The sequence below is a fragment of the Pristiophorus japonicus genome, chromosome 13 (assembly GCF_044704955.1).
Source record: "Pristiophorus japonicus isolate sPriJap1 chromosome 13, sPriJap1.hap1, whole genome shotgun sequence".
Lineage (NCBI taxonomy): Eukaryota > Metazoa > Chordata > Chondrichthyes > Pristiophoridae > Pristiophorus > Pristiophorus japonicus.
Genome location: NC_091989.1, coordinates 9,398,067 through 9,417,949, shown reverse-complemented (window position 1 = coordinate 9,417,949; position 19,883 = coordinate 9,398,067). Strand labels below are relative to the sequence as shown.

At 43.8% G+C, this 19,883-nt stretch overlaps 1 protein-coding gene across 2 annotated transcripts in view; it reads left to right on the top strand.

Moving 5' to 3' along the window:
- The window catches only part of sfmbt2 (Scm like with four mbt domains 2), a 201,609-nt gene that overhangs the window by 8,270 nt on the left and 173,456 nt on the right, over window positions 1–19,883 (top strand). For both annotated transcript variants that reach the window (XM_070897121.1, XM_070897122.1), the window contains exons 2-3: window positions 7,442–7,615; window positions 15,758–15,852. In XM_070897121.1, the coding sequence (XP_070753222.1) occupies window positions 7,471–7,615; window positions 15,758–15,852 (240 nt within the window). In that variant the 5' untranslated portion in view covers window positions 7,442–7,470. The remainder of the gene's footprint in view (window positions 1–7,441; window positions 7,616–15,757; window positions 15,853–19,883) is intronic.

Sequence of the window (19,883 nt, the reverse complement as noted above, 5' to 3'; positions counted from 1 at the left end):
CTTTAAAGAATAAGTTATGGCAGTTTAGGGTGCTGTTTAGTTTTTTAAAAACTCTAAAAAAATTTATCAAGTGTGTTATTTCCCAGTGAGAGAGAGAGTTATGTGTTCATAGAATTGTAGAAATTTACAGCACAGAAGGCGTGCATTCAGCCCGTTGTACCTGTGCCGGTACTTTGAAAGAGCAGCTGTGGTTAGTCCCCCCCCCCCCCCCCTGCTTTTTGTCTGTAACCCTGTTAGTTCCTCATCCTCCAGTACCTGTCCTACTTCCTTTTAAAGTTATTTATGGAATCCGCTTCCACCACTTTTTCAGGTTGAGTGTTTCAGATGCTGTCATCTGAGTCCAAAAAATTCTCATCTCCCCTCTAGATCATTTGCCAATGATTCTCGATCTATGACCTCTAGTTATTGGCCCACTCAGCTGAAGGAATAGTTTTTCTCTATCTACTCTATCCAAACTTCTCATCATCTTGAAAACCTCTATTAGGTTATCTCTTAACCTTCTCTGTTCCAAGGAGAACAGCCCTAGCTTTTCCAACCTCACCTCATAACTGGAGTGTTGGTTATGTTTTCATTATAAGTATTTTTAGTCGGACATGAATAAAAAGCTATAATTCCCTGGATATTAGCTTTCCTTGATGACTTAGTGACTTTTTCCAGCCAATAGATGCACCATACTGACCAGGCAAGGCCCAGATTTGATCCCTGACCTCTGCTGAGTTAGATAATCTCAGATGGGCATTACACTTTATTTTAGCATCCTTAGATTAGGAAGAGGACAATCAGCAGGCTTTCCTGCTTCTAATGAGCGCGTTGTCCTACGAGGAGTGAGTAGATTAGGCCCATTCGCGCTGGAGTTTAGAATAATGAAAGGTGATTTCATTGAAACATATAAGATTCTGAGGGGGATTGACAGGGTAGATGCCGAGAGGTGGTTTGCCCTGGCTGGGGAGTCTAGAACCAGGGAGGGGGAGGGCTCACAGACTCAGGATAAGGGGTCGGTCATTTAGACCTGAGATGAGGAGGAATTTCTTCACTCAGGATTGTGAATCTTTGAAATTCTCTACCCCAAAGAGCTGTGGATGCTGAATCGGCGAGTATATTCGAGGCTGAGACCGATAGATTATTGGATTCTCGAGGAATCAATTTGGGCGGGAAAGTGGAGTTGAGATCGAAGATCAGCTTTGATCTTATTGAATGGCAGAGCAGGCTCGAGGGGCCATATGGCCTATTGCTCCTAATTTTTGTTTGTGTTCTAATGGCTATCTAAGTGATCTCTAGGAAAGTGTGTATTTGTGGTTGTTGGATGAGGACAGTGTCTGGTTTGGCTGCTATACTCTCCATGATCTAATTGCAGACCACACTCAATATCAACGCTCACTTAGGTTAGATACTGGAGGACAACTAGAACCCAGGGAACTATGCCCGAGTAAAAAGTTAATCACTTCTACAGAGGTGGAGAGAAAAATCTGCGCAGAAAAATTGTTGTTCTTTCTGCGTCGAGTGTTATCTCAAGTCATTGGTGAGCTAAAACTGTTAGTTAATACCTTGGTGATGAAAGATGGGCCAGGAAGTAATGATAGCATTTTCGCTTTGGGGCAAATGTTCTGAATGGTACAAAAATATTTAAGGGTGGGATGGTATGAAAAGTAGCGTAGCATGTTTTAGTGTGCTGTGCTTCACAGCGATATGGGGCGGGGCAGGGTTGCATGATTATTCACATGATAAATTCCCAATCCGTCAGGAAAAATATCAACAATGAATTAATGGAGAAATCAACAAGATCAAAGGGATCACTCCTGGGCCTAGAAATTCTGGCCACTATGAATAACTGGCGGCCGATTTGATGTTGCACCACCGCCCGTGACACATTTATAGGCCTTGGAGTCTATGTTCGGAGTGGCTTCGTCATCACCCATCTACTCGGCTGGGCATTGTGTATGATTCAAGTGGAAATTGAAGCAGAGAACCTTCATTTTTAAATTTAAAATTACACATGCCCTGTATTTTAATTGTTGATTAACTTCTTGAAAAGTTGTTTACTTTTCCAAATTTTTATTTAGTCAATTAGTGTTTCAATTTTAGTGCCTAATCTTGGAATATTTTACAATAACTTCAACAATTAAAATAAGATTATAAGTTTTAAATATGCAATTAACATACACTATATATAATTCTACATCTGCACTCAGCTCACTGATTTGCATTTTTTAATATAATGTTTTATTTCATCTTTTGATTCTGTTATGTCATTACATCCACATGTGTACTATGCATGTGTCAATACATTTGCTCACTGTATCTTTCTAATGCTAGCTTTAATCTTGTTTGCCCATTGTTTTGGAAATCGGTGGTTAGTGGTGTGCCACAGGGATCAATGCTGGGACCACAACTGTTTACAATATACATAGATGAACTGGAAGAGGGGACAGAGTGTAGTGTAACAAAATTTGCAGATGATACAAAGATTAGTGGGAAAGCGGGTTATGTAGAGGACGCAGAGAGGCTGCAAAGAGATTTAGATAGGTTAAGCGAATGGGCTAAGGTTTGGCAGATGGAATACAATGTCGGAAAATGTGAGGTCATCCACCTTGGGGGGGAAAAAGAACAGTAAAAGGGAATATTATTTGAATGGGGAGAAATTACAATATGCTGCGGTGCAGAGGAACCTGGGGGTCCTTGTGCATGAAACTCTTTTGGAGTCCTTGTGCATGAATCCCAAAAAGTTAGTTTGCAGGTGCAGCAGGTAATCAGGAAGGCGAATGCAATGTTGGCCTTCATTGCGAGAGGGATGGAGTACAAAAGCAGGGAGGTCCTGCTGCAACTGTACAGGGTATTGGTGAGGCCGCACCTGGAGTACTACATGCAGTTTTGGTCACCTTACTTAAGGAAGGATATACTAGCCTTGGAGGGGGTACAGAGATGATTCACTAGGCTGATTCTGGAGATGAGGGGTTACCTTATGATGATAGATTGAGTAGACTGGGCCTTTACTCGTTGGAGTTCAGAAGGATGAGGGGTGATCTTATAGAAACATTCAAATAATGAAAGGGATAGACAAGATAGAAGCAGAGAGGTTGTTTCCACTGGTCGGGGAGACTAGAACTAGGGGGCACAGCCTCAAAATATGGGGAGCCAATTTAAAACCGAGCTGAGAAGGAATTTCTTCTCCCAGAGGGTTATGAATCTGTGGAATTCTCTGCCCAAGGAAGCAGTTGAGGCTAGCTTATTGAATGTATTCAAATCACAGATAGATAGATTTTTAACCAATAAGGGAATTGAGGGTTATGGGGAGCGGGCGGGTAAGTGGAGCTGAGTCCACGGCCAGATCAGCCATGATCTTTTTTAATGGCGGAGCAGGCCATGCCACACTCCTTGTTTTCCAACTGTTACCATGCTAACATCTTTGTAGAGTTGGTCAGTGTGTCCCTGTCTGTATCATTTGATGATTTGTTGGCAAAAGGTGCATTTTTGCTTGATTGGATTGGATTGGCCTTGCTATGTCTTTTTGTTTCACAGATTCCAAAAGGAGAAATGTTTACTTTCTAACTATTTTATGAATACAAGTGTGTCATATCTATCAAAACAAAATAATTGGGATATCTTTCTTGCCCCACTGCATTAAGTCCAAAAACATGTGTACCTTGTCCCAGGTCTCTGCCAGTGTTCGGCGGAGGATAAGAGCGAGCTGACTTGTGCTACAGTTTTCCTTCTGTTGTGGGTAACTCCTCCACTGTGAGGAACTCTGTTTTCCCCAGACAATCCAATTGCGCTTGGGAATTTGTGTGGGGAATCACCATGAAAATTTCTACGTTTTAAGTTCACTCAAAACAACATGTCATTATTTCTAAGGGGAAGTCTGACTCACTTTTATTGGGGGAGAAAAAGTTGTAAATACTATAGAAACTGCAGGATTTCTTTAGAAAGATTAGATCGATAGATCTGTCAAAAATCATCAATCAACAGCAACAAGATCAGTGCAAAGTGTAAAGCTTGTGCATTTTATGTAACTAAATGGCAATGAACAGAGAATAACGATACCTCCGAGTGATTGCAGCTCAATTACCTTTTTTGAACCGTCCAGAAAACATCATGAACAGTGAACATGAAGTTCCTGCAGCTTATAATCATGGTTCTCAAACCATTTTGGTCGAAGGACCCTCTTCAAATCGACTAGTAATCACGGCCCCCCCCATCTAAATTATGATACTCATAATAGGAAAGTGCTGCATGTAAAGAGAAAGGAACACTGACTTGCATTTATATAGCACCTTTCACAACCACAGGACATCTCAAAGTGCTTTACAGCCTAGATTTTTGTGCTCCAGTCCCTGGATTGGAACTTGAATCCACAACCTTCTGACTCAGAGGCGAGAGTCCTATCCACTGAGCCACAGCTGAAGAGCGTTTTAATAATGCTTTTAAGAAAGCAGGTATTTACTTACGGATATCAGTGAGAAGCGTGTGCCTGCGTCTGACACCTGGGAACTCCGCAGCAGCAAATGGCCACTATTTGCCATTTGTGCGGGACACTTTTTAAAGCCGTCATCAGGCTGGCCAAGGTGAGCGAGGGCACGCGTGCCCATGCACATGCTGGGACGCTGCTGAAAGCGCAACTCGCTGCCGCACAGTCCCACTGACGCATTCTGTAACCGCTGCACTGCGGGATTGTGCGTGTTTGAAGGGCCCGGAGGCGCTCTGACCACGTGTTGTGAGGATGGGTGACCCAAAGGTCATGGCGCCAAGGAGAGAAACCGGCAGGAAGCGCTCGTTGCAAAGTGAGAGAGTTGTGGACCTCTGAGAAGGCGGGCCCAGCCGTTGAGAATAATTCGCAAGAACTGAATCCATGTCGGTTTGATAAAGAGGAGCAGGCTTGAAATTGCCTCCGGTCAAGGGCCCCCTCGGAAAGTTTCTCCGGACCCCCAGGTGTCTGCAGAGTTCAGTTTGAGATAAACTGGTTTTATAACTATTATCCTGCCTAATGATATTACTTTGAAGTCCCAACCACTTATTTTTTTAAAATAAGGCATACAGTGGAAGTCTTGAACAGAGTTTGACCCTCCTGCGATTTTATTTTTGAGGGTAGGGTGAGGGTTATAATGAAAACTGCTGCACTTCTACAGTAATGAGTGATAGCTCTCCACATGAGCTTAACAATTCTGAAATAATCACGCAGTTTATAAAGTAATTCTCCATAGTTGATTTCCAGGAAGTAACGCAGAAGCATGTATTCTGATGTCACCAATGACCGCATTAGGCTACTGAGTAACCAAGATCAGATGGATTACTGATTCTTACTACGAAGACAAAAGTGTTACTAAAGTGAAGGATGCCGATTTGTAGCAAAATTTATTTGAACACTGCTACGTGAAATAGGACTAAAATGAAATCTGAACATAATTTCCACAGTATTCAGTTTAAATGACTTCTTTCCGTCCCTAAACCTCTCTGCCTCTCTAACTCCTCTTTCCTCCTTAAAACCTACCTCTTTGACCAAGCATGTATCTTCTTACGTGGTTCAGTGTCAAATTTTGTTTGAAAACGCTCCAGTGAAGCGCCTTGGGAAGTTTTACTACGTTAAAGATGCTATATAAATACAAGTTGTTGTTAATTATATTGAATGCAAATTCTGAGGTAGGAATTACTGGTTTTGATTTTATGGCTGTTTGTGATGGTGTGGGACGAGTCTAATCATTATATGCCTTGTAAACAGTAAGGATCACAGCCTGCATGTCGTTGTGGAGCAGGCAGAGGATGGTGATGAACTCTTGGGGGCATCCGAAACGGAGGAGGAGGCTCCATAGACCCTCGCGGTTGACTGTGTCAAAGGCCTTTGTAAGGTCGAAGAAGACCATGTATAAGGGCTGGCGCTGTTCCCTGCATTTTTCCTGTAGCGGATCCATCACCGACCCGATCCACGTCCGGACCGGGGTCAAACGGCTGCGTCATCACCCCAATCCTCTTCTCAATCTTTCTTGCCACCATGCTCCACCTCAGTCAACAAGCTTCCCGCTGGAGTGGAACTAAACTACAGAACCAATGGGAACCTGTTCAACCTGCGCCATCTCCAAGCCAGGTCCAAAACCACCCCAACCTCTGTCGTCGAGCTACAGTACGCGGACGACGCCTGCATCTGCACACATACAGAGGCTGATCTCCGGACATAGTCGACGTATTTACTGAGGCCTACAAAAGCATGGGCCTTACGCTAAACATCCGTAAGACAAAGGTCCTCCACCAGCCTGTCCTCACCGCACAGCACTGCCCCCCAGTCATCAAGATCCACGGCGCGGCCCTGGACACCGTGGACCACTTCCCATACCTCGGGAGCCTCCTGTCAACAAGAGCAGGCATCGATGATGAGATCCAACACTGCCTCCAGTGCAACCTTCGGCCGCCTGAGGAAAAGAGTGTTTGAAGACCAGGCCCTCAAAACTGTCATCAAGCTTATGGTCTACAGGGCTGTAGTAATACCTGCCCTCCTGTATGGCTCAGAGACATGGACCATATACAGCAGACACCAAGTTGCTGGAGAAATATCACCAACGATGTCTCCGCAAGATCCTGCAAATCCGTGAGCGGACAGATGCACCAACATCAGCATTCTTGTTCAGGCCAACATCCCCAGCATTGTAGCACTGACCACACTCTTATCAGCTCCGCGGCAGGCCACATTGTTCGCATGCCAGACATGAGACTCCCAAAGCAAGTGCTCTACTCGGAGCTCCTTCACGGCAAACGAGCCAAAGGTGGGCAGCGGAAACGCCACCAGGGCACCCTCAAAACCTCCCTGATAAAGTGCGACACCCCCATTGACACCTGGGAGTCCCTGGCCAAAGACTGCCCTAAGTGGAGGAAGTGCATCCAAGAGGACGCTGAGCACCTCGAGTCTGAACGCCGAGAGCATGCAGAAATCAAGCGCAGGCAGCGGAAAGAGCGTGCGGCAAACCAGTCCCACCGCCCTCTTCCCTCAGCGACTATCTGTCCCACCTGTGACAGAGTCTGTGGCTCTCGTATTGAACTGTTCAGTCACCAAAGAACTCATTTCAGGAGTGGAAGCAAGTCTTCCTCGATTCCGAGGGACTGCCTATGATGATGATGATGATAGAAAAAAAATTGTCAATGTTTACGTCTGGTTTGGTTGCAGCACATATAAACGTGTCACTTTAAATTTGTTTGTCGCTAATTCAATGCTGGGTCTGTGCTTTATTCCTGGGAGCATTTTGATTTGGACGCTTTCACACTTTAATTGTTGAGACTGACGGACTATAGGCAATGCACCTGCAGCGAGATGCAATAAAATTGGTTAATCAAAAACAATGCGTGTTTAAAGTGGAGAGATTAAATTTGTGTGTATTTTGCCTCTAGCTGTTCTGTTTGATGCATATGAATATGATTTTTTTTATTTGTTTGTACTAATTTGCCTTTTCTTCTACCGAAACAGTTTGAGTGGCATGAACTAAAGCAGAGGCAATGGTTGAATGCTTCACACAGGCTTTGTTGTCCTTGGAACCAGAAAACAGAAAGCCCTTGATTTCAAGTATGCAAGAACCAACAACTTTGTTTTTCGAGAAGACTCAAAGTCCAGTCAATTTAAACGGAGAGCAGTATGACTCAGGTACACATTCTGTGTGTGTGTGTGTGTGTGTTTTCATTTAAAAAGCCAACAAAACACCTGAAAGAAAAAGGAGTTAAATTCAGTTAACATTTTAGCATTTAGGCCAGTTTTTCAGAGCTTGCAACTGAACACAATCTTGTTTTCCTGTGTTGATGGTTTTCTGATAGTGGGGACGATTTTAGCTCTATTTGCTCAGCAGAAACCTGACGGGCGGGCAGTTAAAATCACCCTGGTTCTTGCCTGTCCAAAAGCTGCCATGATCGCAACATCTGTAGTTTTAACCTGCTGCTTCTGAGCAGGCAGCAAGGACAGGGTCCCCCTTTACATAATCAGGACGTGGCCCGATGACATCATTGAGACCCGACTGTAACTTTAACTCGGGCCTGACCGGGGAATCCAGCTGGAGTTAAAATCGGGGCCTATAGTTTATGTTTGAAGAATAATAAGCAGTTGATGTTTGGGGGATGGAGAAAGAATAGCCAAATACTGAATTTGGAAATATTTCACATACCGCCACATTGAAATATCACTGACTGAAGCAAAAAATTCTAAGCAAGTAATATCCAAGGTCTATTCATACTGCTTTGTGATATTATGGTGGTGTCATATAGACCACTTTAAAAATAAAATAAAGTTTTTCCTGTTTCCAAATCTGAGGGGCATTGAGGCTAATTGGGTTTTGGAAAAGTGCTATGATGCATATAACACAATGCTGAGCTGTGCCACTGCATGTCAGAGAATAAGATTGCAGCTTATCAGTACAGTATTAATGTCACCGCACATCACCAGTCTTCTTCCACTTGTTTACATGGGGGTCGGGGAATTGAGGTGAGGGAAATTGGAATAGATGTGTGCGTTTTATGGGGGGATTGTGTGTGTGTGTGTGTGTGTGTGTTAACATTCTCCCTGGCTGATTGATCCAATAGGAAAAATAGTTCTGAAGGGCTGAAAGAGGGTACAAGGTACATGTACAGGATAATACAGATTTGGAAAGAACTAATACAGAAACAAAACAAAAATAGGAAATGGGAGAAAGGGTAGAAGAGAAGTGGTCATGAAAAGCAGCAGAAAGGTTATCTTAAAAAGTCGACGAGTGGTAGAACCTAATTTGGTGCCTTATTTTCATCATCTGAATATACAGTATAGTCACTTTTAATTGACTGCACTATCTGATCATTCAGTTTTGAGCATGAAATTGCACTTTATGTGCTATTTACGTTGCTTAATTCAAATTATTCGACAATTACTTTTCAGTGCAAAATATGACTCCATAAAGAAAGCCTGGCATTTATAATAGCGCCTTTCTCTGGATGTTGCAAAGTGCTTTACAGCCAATAAAGTACTTTTTGAATTGTAGTCTCTGTTGTAATGTGGGAAAAGCGGCAGCTAATTTATGCACAGCTAGCTCCCACAAATGACCAAGATAATCTGCTTTTTAGTAATGTTGATTGAGGGCTAAGTATTGGCTAGGACAGCGTTGATAACTTCCCTGCTCTTCGTTGAAAAAGTACCATGGGAGCTTTAACATCCACCTGAGAGCAGACGGGGCTTCGGTTTAACGTCTCATCCGAAAAATGGCACCTCCGACAGTGTAGCACTCCCTCACTGCTAGATTTTTGTGCTCTGGAGTGGATCTTGAACCCACAACCTTTGACTTGGCCGAGGGTGCTACCCACTGAGCCACATCTGACGTGGAATAACTTTTATTTAATAGTGCACTCATGCTCCACAAAGTATTGAATGTGAATGGGAGGCAGTATCCAAGTTTTGTGTGTTCTTAACTAGAAAGTAGACAAATCCCTTGGGAGGACAGACACATCAAAGTTAGCATCCTTGTCAGGCCAGCATCCCCAGCATTGAAGCACTGACCACACTTGATCAGCTCCGCTGGGCAGGCCACATCGTTCGCATGCCAGACACGAGACTCCCAAAGCAAGCGCTCTACTAGGAACTCCTTCACGGCAAATGAGCCAAAGATGGACAGAGGAAATGTTACAGGGACACCCTCAAAGCCTCCCTGATAAAGTGCAACATCTCCACCAACACCTGGGAGTCCCTGACCAAAGACCGCCCTAAGTGGAGGAAGTGCATCTGGGAGGGCGCTGAGCACCTCAAGTCTCATCGCCGAGAGCATGCAGAAATCAAGCGCAGGCAGCGGAAGGAGCGTGCGGCGATCCAGTCCCACCCACCCCTTCCCTCAACGACTATCTGTCCCACCTGTAACGGGGACTGTGGTTCTCGTATTGGACTGTTCAGCCACCTAAGGACTCATTTTAAGAGTGGAAGCAAGTCTTCCTCGACTCTTGAGGGACTGCCTATGATGATGATTGGAATTCTGATTGTCAGCTGTCATGGAAGAGTAATGTACTCTATTTTTGTCACAAGGTAGCTTTTAACCTGCTGTATTCATAGAATGGTTATAACACAGAAGTAGGCTATTCGACCCATTGAGCCCGTGCCGGCTCTCTAAGAGCACTTCAGCTCGTCCCACTCCCCCGTTCTTACCCGTAGCTCTGCAATTTTTTCCCTTCAGATATTTACCCAGCTCCCTTTTGAAAGCCACGATTGAGTCTGCCTTCACCACCCTTTTGGGGGGGGGGGGGGGAACGTGGAATGTGGATACTGTGCGTGAGCCCCAAAGCAGGAGGCGCATCCAGAGAGTCCGGGGACATAGCAGTTTAATCTTTGGTCCCGTCAGAAAGGCAGTGGGATCAGAGGGGGCAAGTCGTTCCCATTCATTTTAATGTAATGTATATAATGACTCTCAAGACTTGTTACTGTAAACTCACTCGGGTGCAAACCTGGTTCAACTTTATTCGCGCCCAAAGTGCGCACGTGACATGGTACTCGCTCTTATATACCAGGACCCCCACACACGCGTACAACCCGATGACCTCCGACAGTAGTGTCGCCATGTGTCTAGTGACCCCAAGCATCAATACGTATCACTTAACTGAGTTAGAATCGGGGCCAAAGGCACTAAAGAAAACCTCTGTCCTTTTAATTCTACCTCTTCCCTCCCAATATTAATTTCTGTTCTTCACGTGGATGCACTTGAGCGAGCACTCTCTCGCGGGCGCTCGCTCGCTCGCTCTCCCCCTCGCGGGCGCGTTCTCTCTCTCTCGCTCTCCCCTTCGCGGGCGCGTTCTCTCTCTCTCTCTCTCTCTCTCTCTCTCTCTCTTTTTCTCTCTCTCTCTTCCCCCCCCCCCCCCAATCGCGGGCGCGTTCTCTCTCTCCCCCTCGTGGGCACGTTCTCTCTCTCTCTCCCCCTCGCAGATGCGTTCTCTCTCTCCTCCTCGTGGGTACGTTCTCTCTCTCTCTCTCGCTCCCATATCGCGGGCGCGTTCTCCCTCTCTCCCTCCCTCCCCCCCTCGCGGGCAGGCGCCTGCTCTCTCTCTCTCTCTCTCTCTCTCTCTCTCTCTCTCGGGCGCCCGCAGTCTCTGTCTGTCTCGCTCGCTCGCTCGCTCGCTCTCTCTCTCTCGCGGGCAGGCTCTCTCTCGCGGGCGGGCTCTCTCTCTTCCCCCTCCCCCCCCACCTCGCGGGCGGGCGCTCTCTCCTCTCTCTCGGGCGCCCGCACTCTCGGGCGCTCTCTCTCTCTCGGGCGCCCTCGCTCTCTCTTCAGGGCGCCCGCTCTCGCTCCCACTCCCGCTTGCCCGCCCCCTCTAGCTCGCGGGCGCACGTCCCGCCTCCACTTCTGCCTCTATTCTGACTGGCTTCCGTCTCTCTCAGCCAAAGAGCTGAAAATCGATCAAGAGTCCATCTCGTCTGACGCAACAGTAAAAATACTTTGAAAACGATAGGTGCGCCAGGTTTCCGGTGGGGGGGAATTTCTACCCCATAGACTCATACAGCACAGGAGGAGGCCATTCGATCCATCATGCCTGTGCCGGCTCTTTGAAAGAATTATCCAATTAGTCCCAGTTCCCTGCTCGTTCCCCAGAGCCCTGCAAATGTTTTCTTTTTAAGTATTTATCCAATTCGCTTTGAAAGTTACCATTGAATTTGCTTCCACCGCTCTTTCAGGCAGTGCGTTCCAGATTGTAACAATTTACTGGGTAACAAAATTCTCTTTGTCTTCCCCAACCACTTTTTTACCAATTATGTTAAATCTGTGTTGCAATCAGTTTCTTCTTGTGTTCCAGAAAAATACCATGTGGCAATTGAAAATCAGGATATTTACAGTGAAACTTTTAAGAATTTTGTGTATCAAAGATAACTTTTGTACTTGAGCAAAAGCAATTAATTGCGGGCATACACAATCTGTGTGTGCTTTGATTGACTATTGCTAAGTATATATACAATGGCCCCTAATTTGCAGCCTTTACAGGTGTGTACAAGGTGCGTGTGCGCCCGCAAGGGCCGCGCAGGTTCCGTGTGCAAAGCGCGTGCATGAAATCCGGGACTTGCGATCTGTTAAGAATTTTCTTGACAGATTGGGCCCGTCCCTGGGAAAAGGACATCAGCGGGTGGAGAGTTCTGCCCAGCGAATGCCTGTGAAATTCTTGTGCCTGTTAAAAGCGGGGGTAAGGCCCACTTTTACCAGCATAAGAGTTTTTAAAAAAAACATACCGGTAAGTACAATATTTCAATCATTTATACATTAAAGCGCCTGTGCAATAAAGTAAATGTATCTTTAGACCCTTTAACATTTAAATTTTTCAAAAAATTAAATTTTTGTTTTAAATATTTAATGAAATGGCACTTTAATTTTAAATATGTAATGGTTATTTTTTATTTATTTGATGTGTAGATGTATATTTGGGGTATTCCCATTCATGCATACGGAATCCCCATAAGTATGAATGGGGATTCCCTTCTGTCATTGGTTGGGCCGGCCCATGTGATCCCAGGGATGCTTGCGACCCGCCTGCACCCCTGAGATACGTGGGCCTCTCCCAGCGGGTACCCGGAGAGGCCCAGGACCCCGAGTCTCCGGACCACCAGGAATGCTGGCATTTTATTTGCGGATCGGAGGCATTTCCCCCGTGAGAAAGCCTCTGACTGCACATTCAGAGACAGTATGTAATAATAGCTGATGATATCATGTAAAGTAATAAAACATGAGGTTGATCAAAATAATTAGCCTTGACTAGAATTATTGGAATCCAAGGAGGGAAAAAAGTCTCTGTTGCACAAGTGGAATATTTGGGCCACTCTGAATTTTCCAATTGGTCAGGTTGATATCTTGTAGCTCTAGTCTATTAAAAGAATATATATATTTTGGCCTCATGATCTGCTGTCAGTCATTGATGTGCTTTAAGGAGTTCTCAGATGTGCAAGAAATGTTGGAAACATTTGATTTTTTTTGCAGTAATTTTTCATACGTCAACTTTTTTGTCAATGGTGATCATTATGCTTCTTGTTCTTTAATACTGCAATTGTTGTGAATTGATTTTCCAAGTACTCAAAGTCATTATGGAAAACTTGGATGTTTTGCTATTTGCCCTCGGTGAATGACATTGTCTGTGTAGAAACATAGAAAATAGGTGCAGGAGTAGGCCATTCGGCCCTTCTAGCCTGCACCGCCATTCAATGAGTTCATGGCTGAACGCAACTTCAGTACCCCATTCCTGCTTTCTCACCAATAGAAACATAGAGTGGCTTTCTGGCAGATGAAATGGTTATTTTTCACAATTGCGAACGACTACTGACTGGGCGCTTTATTCTCACCTTGGTGCAAACGTTTGTCATCACATTGAGGGATTTGTTGGAAAACACTAGGCTGGTAACATTCCTCAAAACAAGTTATGAACCTGTTCAAAGTGTCAATCCACCTGCAATCTGGAAAATTGCCTTCAAGATAACTATTACTTTAATACGACATGAGAATTTCATGTTGGGTGGCAATTTCATGATTGTAATTTTTAGTATCAGTTTGAAAACACTAAAAAAGATAACAGGGATAAGTCCTGCTGTCATGAAACCTATTTACCTGTTCAACAACATTTTTGGAAAGTAATCAAATGAAATCCCACAACATTGTGAATACTAACTATCGTAGTGGTGAATTTTCTTTTACAAATGATATTTATGGTGCTGCAGTAAATACTCTCGTCGGGTAAATATTTTTTGGTCAGATTATTTCCACTTTGGATAGATGTACTTGAATTTGTGCAACAACCAAAATAGCTCCTGGAAATGAGGAGAATTGTTACCTTTGCATGTAGTCATGGAAGTTAAAATAAAAACGTGTATTCAGAGAATGGTAATCCCAAGTATGGGGTAGGAATGATTGGACATTTACTGGTTTAGAGCAGAAAGATGTCATGTGGTGGTTTAATTCCTTGCTCCTTGGATGTTTTCCTCATTGTATTTGTAAGGCAAACACAGTGCATCAGTCTTTTTCTCCTGTATTTACTGGTGTGAACTGTTCCTATGTTCTGAGTACTGTTAGAATTCGAATTGGTATACTGAAAGAACAATGTTTTTTTGATTGAAGCTTACTCTGTTATTGAAGACCAGTAGGGGTCTCGGTGAATATCAGTCTACCTATTGCAATGAAATCCACTGGGACAGATTTTGATGTAGTAGGATTCCATTAGTTAGACTTGCCCCTGCACCCTTCAGCTCAAAACAATTTTTTGGCCATTAAGTTGAAAATGTGAGCTGATAACGGCACAGCGAGGGAAACCGGGTATCTGAGACCTGAGTGAACTGGGTACCGTGTATCCGCTTAACCAATCAGATTGAAGGAGTGCGAATAAACAGGGGAAAGACTGAGCAGAGGTGTAAATTAGAGTGGGTAAATTCAATGTCAAATCTGGTACAGAAAGAGAAGGAAATAAAGATTAGATTGAGAGAGAGCAAAAAGAGGCAGAAAGGACAAGTAGTTAAAAATCTTCAATTAAAACCTGAAGGAAAGAGACTGCACACCTTTAATGGTTAATTTTCAGTGCCAGAGATTAATTAGCAGTAATTAACCAGGATCGCATTCTTAAAAGGCAACTTGTGGTTACAATGAAGACTTAATGACTGGCAAGTTTAGTTCATATCTACCGCGCAATATAGCAACTTCACAACATTCAGTGCAGATCAGTGGTGAGACAACGGGATGCTGTTTTCACTAAACTAATGGCAGAATGGTGGAATGTGGACAGCAAATTTTGGATAGTGGCATCAACCACGCATCTGCCCCTTGCCTGACGTTTCTGTACGATTTACGCAGAAATAACAGTGCGTGTCATTAGCCTCACCGTTATTTTGACAGCAAAATCTGGCCCATAATCAATGGTGTCCTTTTTCCCAGAAGTCTGCTTTTCAGTACTGTCAAAAAAAAAGTACCGTTGCAGTTACAGACATGGGATTATTTTGTTTTAAAAAGACTAACGGGATAGAGTGGTATTTGCAGTATTAAAATTAGGACAGATTCACTGACTATCTTTAGGAATAATATAACTTGATCCTTGGGTTTAGTAAACAGAGAAAGAGCTTGTAATTGCACCTTGAAATCTTAGGCACAGGTTTTAAAAGGGACGTAAAAACAGAAAATATTAAAAGTCTGGTATAAGGAAAGGTCATCCTACCAGACTGTTTCCCATCGTGACATATAATTGTGTTTTAAATAATTGCTCTTTTGCCTTTTACCTTGCTTGGTGTAAATATTTCAATGTTTGAATAAATTTGTTTCCTTTAATGAGGTTCCTTGTTTCTCGACTGTAAAATGTAAGCTTCTCTGATCCTTATTCGTAACTCCTCCTCCTTACACTCGCGTTCAGTCTAGTTGCATTTTTTCTCTGCACTGCTTCTAATTGTGACGATTCTGCAATTTCTCCATCACTGCATATTTTTCAGTGAACTATTACGAGGTTAAAGCTTACCTTTTGGAAGTCTTTTCAAGCTATCCCTTTTACAGGTATCAGTATCAGATATTGCCAACTTGTGTACTTGGTTGTGGGTTCCTGCCAAGTGTGGAGCCATAAACCATTGGAATTAGCCCAAATCAACAAAGTCCTTAACTGTGAACATTCAATATTTTCGTAACTCGTAAGAGAACTTTATTTTTGACAGATAAGCTTCTTTAGGTGTTGCTGGTAAGGTAGAAAAGAGTAATACTAGCTAACTGTTAGACATTTCAGTTTTAAAGCATGAAGTAAAGTAAATACAGATGCTAAGCATCTCCTCTCTTTCTCTCTCTTTAACCAGATGTAGTCTCTGGGGGTGAGGACCTCGACTTCAACTGGGATGAATATCTTGAAGAAACGGGTGCAAGTCCTGCTCCACATAACTCATTCAAACATGTACGTATGTGAACTCTTGAACATAATGCAATTAATGGCCAATATAATTTTTGCCTCATAATCCATAGTTTGCAGTTTATGAACTATGGGCTGGATTTTTGTTGGGCTTGCGTCTCTAATGGCGCCCGGAGGGGTGGTCATGGGTACGCAAATGATTTCTGGGTGGGTGGCCAGCTTCCTGCGCCCCGCTGGGAAATTTGGTGCTGGTTTTGTGGGGATGCTGAGCAGTACCACCAAGGAGCGTCGAGCCGGTGTACAATGGTTGCGACAGCGTGGTGAAATTTGTTTGGAGCGGCACCTGTAGCACCCCGTAGTGGGACCGCCTGAAAAAACCAGGCGGTCAGAGCTGTCCCGGCAGCGGTGAGGTAAGTGTGGCTTTTTTTTTTGTTTTATTTTTCGCGATTTATCTTTGTGGGTTGACCAAGGTATTGGGAATGTTTTTTGTGGCTTTTTTTTTTCCAAGGAAGCCTTTCTTGGGGCGCTCCGAAACCAGCTCTTCTTTAGCAACGGATTTTCAGTTGCTCAGCCGGCCTAGCGCCCCAAGAGTGGTGTGGAACGTCTCCCTTAGCGTTCCACTCCACTCTCTGGGCTCAGCTGATTAATTTTGTGGCTACAGAGGCAAATCATTTCCCGGCGCAAACTTTACCGTCCCGTCCCCATTATCGCCTGATAAAGCCTCCAGCCGAAAATCCAGCCCCATGTATTTGAGGTCATTATGCAAAGTATTTAATATATTAAGCTCTGGTTTATGTTTATCTGGATGTGGAACAGCGGCAGTGACTTAATTCAAAAGTAAAAGCCTGGATTAATGCATACTTTATACTGTAAATTAATTATAAATTCATTCGGCCTTATTTAAAGATTAATTACCAAAGATTAATGTAGAGTATGCATTTTAATTTTCTGATCTACTGAAAGGAACATCCTATACTCCTAATACTAATGTACAGTAATGTATTGTGATACCTTGTGCATTCAGGTACTCTCCCACCTACATGGTGGTGCCCCTATTGCACTTTGCATGCCCACTGTATAACTATAAACACCGACTAACTTAGTTATTAAAATGAATACTGTGATATAGCTGAAATAGCAAATGGCTGCTAGTGAATTGAAGTCAGCCTTTGGGTTCTGCTGATCATTGTTCAAAGCTTCAGCCTTGTGGTTTCTGACATCAGAACCACTTCATTGAATGAATTACTGCCTTCGAGCATACCGTCAGGTATCAACTGAGCTATATTTAGTAAGTAACACTTGAGGCGATGTGCACACCTAGTAATCAAAAATTGGGCAATAGCAAAACTGACTGCTGCTTGTTCAATAAACGACTTAATTTATTCCTTTTGTGTTTCACAGTGAACTGTTTTTTTTACTTTTTAGTACAGTTAAAATGGGGAATAAAATAAAACCAACAAAACACTTTAGAATACCATGCAAACGAAAGCCACTACAACAAAGTATTGTGTTCTTCTTTTTGACTTAGATATTATGTGATATGTTGGGAACTTCCCAGATATTTTGGGTGTATATTGTATATGGGTGTGAAGTTAATTTAATTATAATAGACACTAGGGCACAAACTTTACACTAGTCTGCTAACCTGCACGCATATACTGAACCAGGCATTTAATAAACTAGTTGAGCTGCCTTATACTGGAAATTGGCACGGTCCCGGCCTGCAAGACCATCAGCAGGTCGGGGCCATTGGAGGGAGCAGCGTGCGGCGGCAGGAGGGCGATGGCTGGGACGCCAGGTCGCTGATTACAGTGCGGGCAGGTACAGCAGGAGGGGCGAAGGAGCGGCAAGAGTTTGCAGAGCGATGTGATCGGGGCCCAGAAGAGGCGAGGGTCCAGGGGCAGCACGGGCCAGCCCCCAGGACCGTGCAGTAGAGCTGGTCTCCAGTCCTTGTTAATCCTTGCCACTGGACCAAAACCTAGCTCTGTCAAGTCCGTGTGATGGCTGGTGTGCAACGGAGTCCACACCTGCATTTTTTTAAAAAAATCCCCGCACAGGCATCTTCCACCCTTCAACATGTAGTTCGGAATCTGGAATATTAGGTCCTTCATTGAAACATCTGTGAAACATAGAAACATAGAAATTAGATGCAGGAGCAGGCTGTTCGGCCCTTCGAGCCTGCATCGCCATTCAATAAGATCATGGCTGATCATTCAACCTCAGTACCCCTTTCCTGCTTTCTCTCCATACCCCTTGATCCCTTTGGCTGTAAGGGCCATATCTAACTCCCTTTTGAATATATCGAACGAACTGGCCTCAACAACTTTCTGCGGTAGAGAATTCCACAGGTTAACCACTCTGAGTGAAGAAGTTTCTCCTCATCTTGATCCTAAATGGCTTACCCCTTATTCTTGGACTGTAACCCCTGGTTCTAGAACTCCCCAGCAAAGGGAACATTCTTCCTGCCTCTAACCTATCCAATCCCGTCAAAATGTTATATGTTTCTATGAGATAACCCCTCATTTTTCTAAACTCCAGTTGATACAAGCCCAGTTGATCCAGTCTCTCCTCATATATATGTCAGTCCTGCCATCCTGGGAATCAATCTGGTGAACCTTCGCTGTACTCCCTCAATAGCAAGAATGTCCTTCCTCAGATTAAGGGACCAAAACTGAACACACTATTCCAGGTGTGGCCTCACCAAGGCTCTGTACAACTGCAGTAAAACCTCCCTGCTCCGATACTCAAATCTTCTAGCTATGAAGGCCAACATGCCATTTGCTGCCTTCACCGCCTGCTGTACCTGCATGCCAAACTTCAATGACTGATGTACCATGACACCCAGGTCTCGTTGCACCTCCCCTTTTCCTAATCTGTCACCATTCAGATAATCCCTTTTTGGCGTGGAAGCAAGTCATCCTCTCTTTGAGGGACTACCTATGACGATGATGACCTCTAGTGTTGTAGCGTAAGCCTGCTAACTCCCAAACAGCAACTGCCCCACAGAAACTACCTCCCTCTACTACCTGCACCAGGAGGCTTTCTTCCTTCTCTCTCCCAGCACTGACCCATTCAACAGGTTATTTGTCACTCAGTTATTCCGTCTCTCAGAGCAAGAGAATCCTCTACAAAGGGAGTTGTGAGGCTGTGGCATTCACTTGCAGTGTTAGTGGTTGAGTCAGTAACCTTGTTAACATTCAAGATTGGATAGGTGGATGAAGGAAAAAGGGATAAGGAAACAGGGTGGGTAAATGTGATTTGGTCTATTTGCTGATGTGCAGGATAAACACCGATTATGGAAGGGTTGTGCCAAATGGCCTCTTTCTGTGTTTTAACTTCCCACCCCTGTTCCTTCTCCAACAACTTCCCCCTCTCCCCAAGGGAGTGTCTATCCTTTTTGTCCAACAGTGTCCATATTTCTGTGCCTTTTTTCTTCTCTCTCATTCCCTGAGACACAGTGTTGGTGAAATAATGTAAGTCAGGAGTTTGTTCATCTTCACTTTTTTTTTCCCCTCATCTTTGACACTTTTTTTTCTCATTTTCTCTTTACTCGTTTGGAGAAAGAAAAAAGAGATGAGCAATGAGAAAGAAGAAAATTGGCATTAAAAGGATACAACAAGCACAAGAAAGTTTATTATAAACAGAGGTTATTTAGTTGGTTCCACATTTTCTAGAACTAATAGATTTTCTGTGTTGTGAGTAATTAGTACGAATACTTTTTTAAGGAGGTCTATTGGAACTGCACCTTGCTTTGCGTGTCATTGACTCCATATTATTGGTTATTGAGGCCCACTCACAACCCAATGAACACAGTGCAGTATAATGCAGGCCCAAAAGATGTCACCATACTAAGTAAGCCTGCACAACTACTGTGTATAAAGCTCAAAGTCATCTTAATTGGGGCTAAACCCCATAATTCGATCCTTGTTGCTGGATTGCCCTTTGCTCCGTCTTCAAACGCTACTCAAAATGCTTGATCAACCTTCTTGAATTCTTTTGAAGAGATAACAAAGGATAGACAATGGTTATGTAGTAGATGTAATATATTTGGATTTTCAAAAGGCCTTCGATAAGGT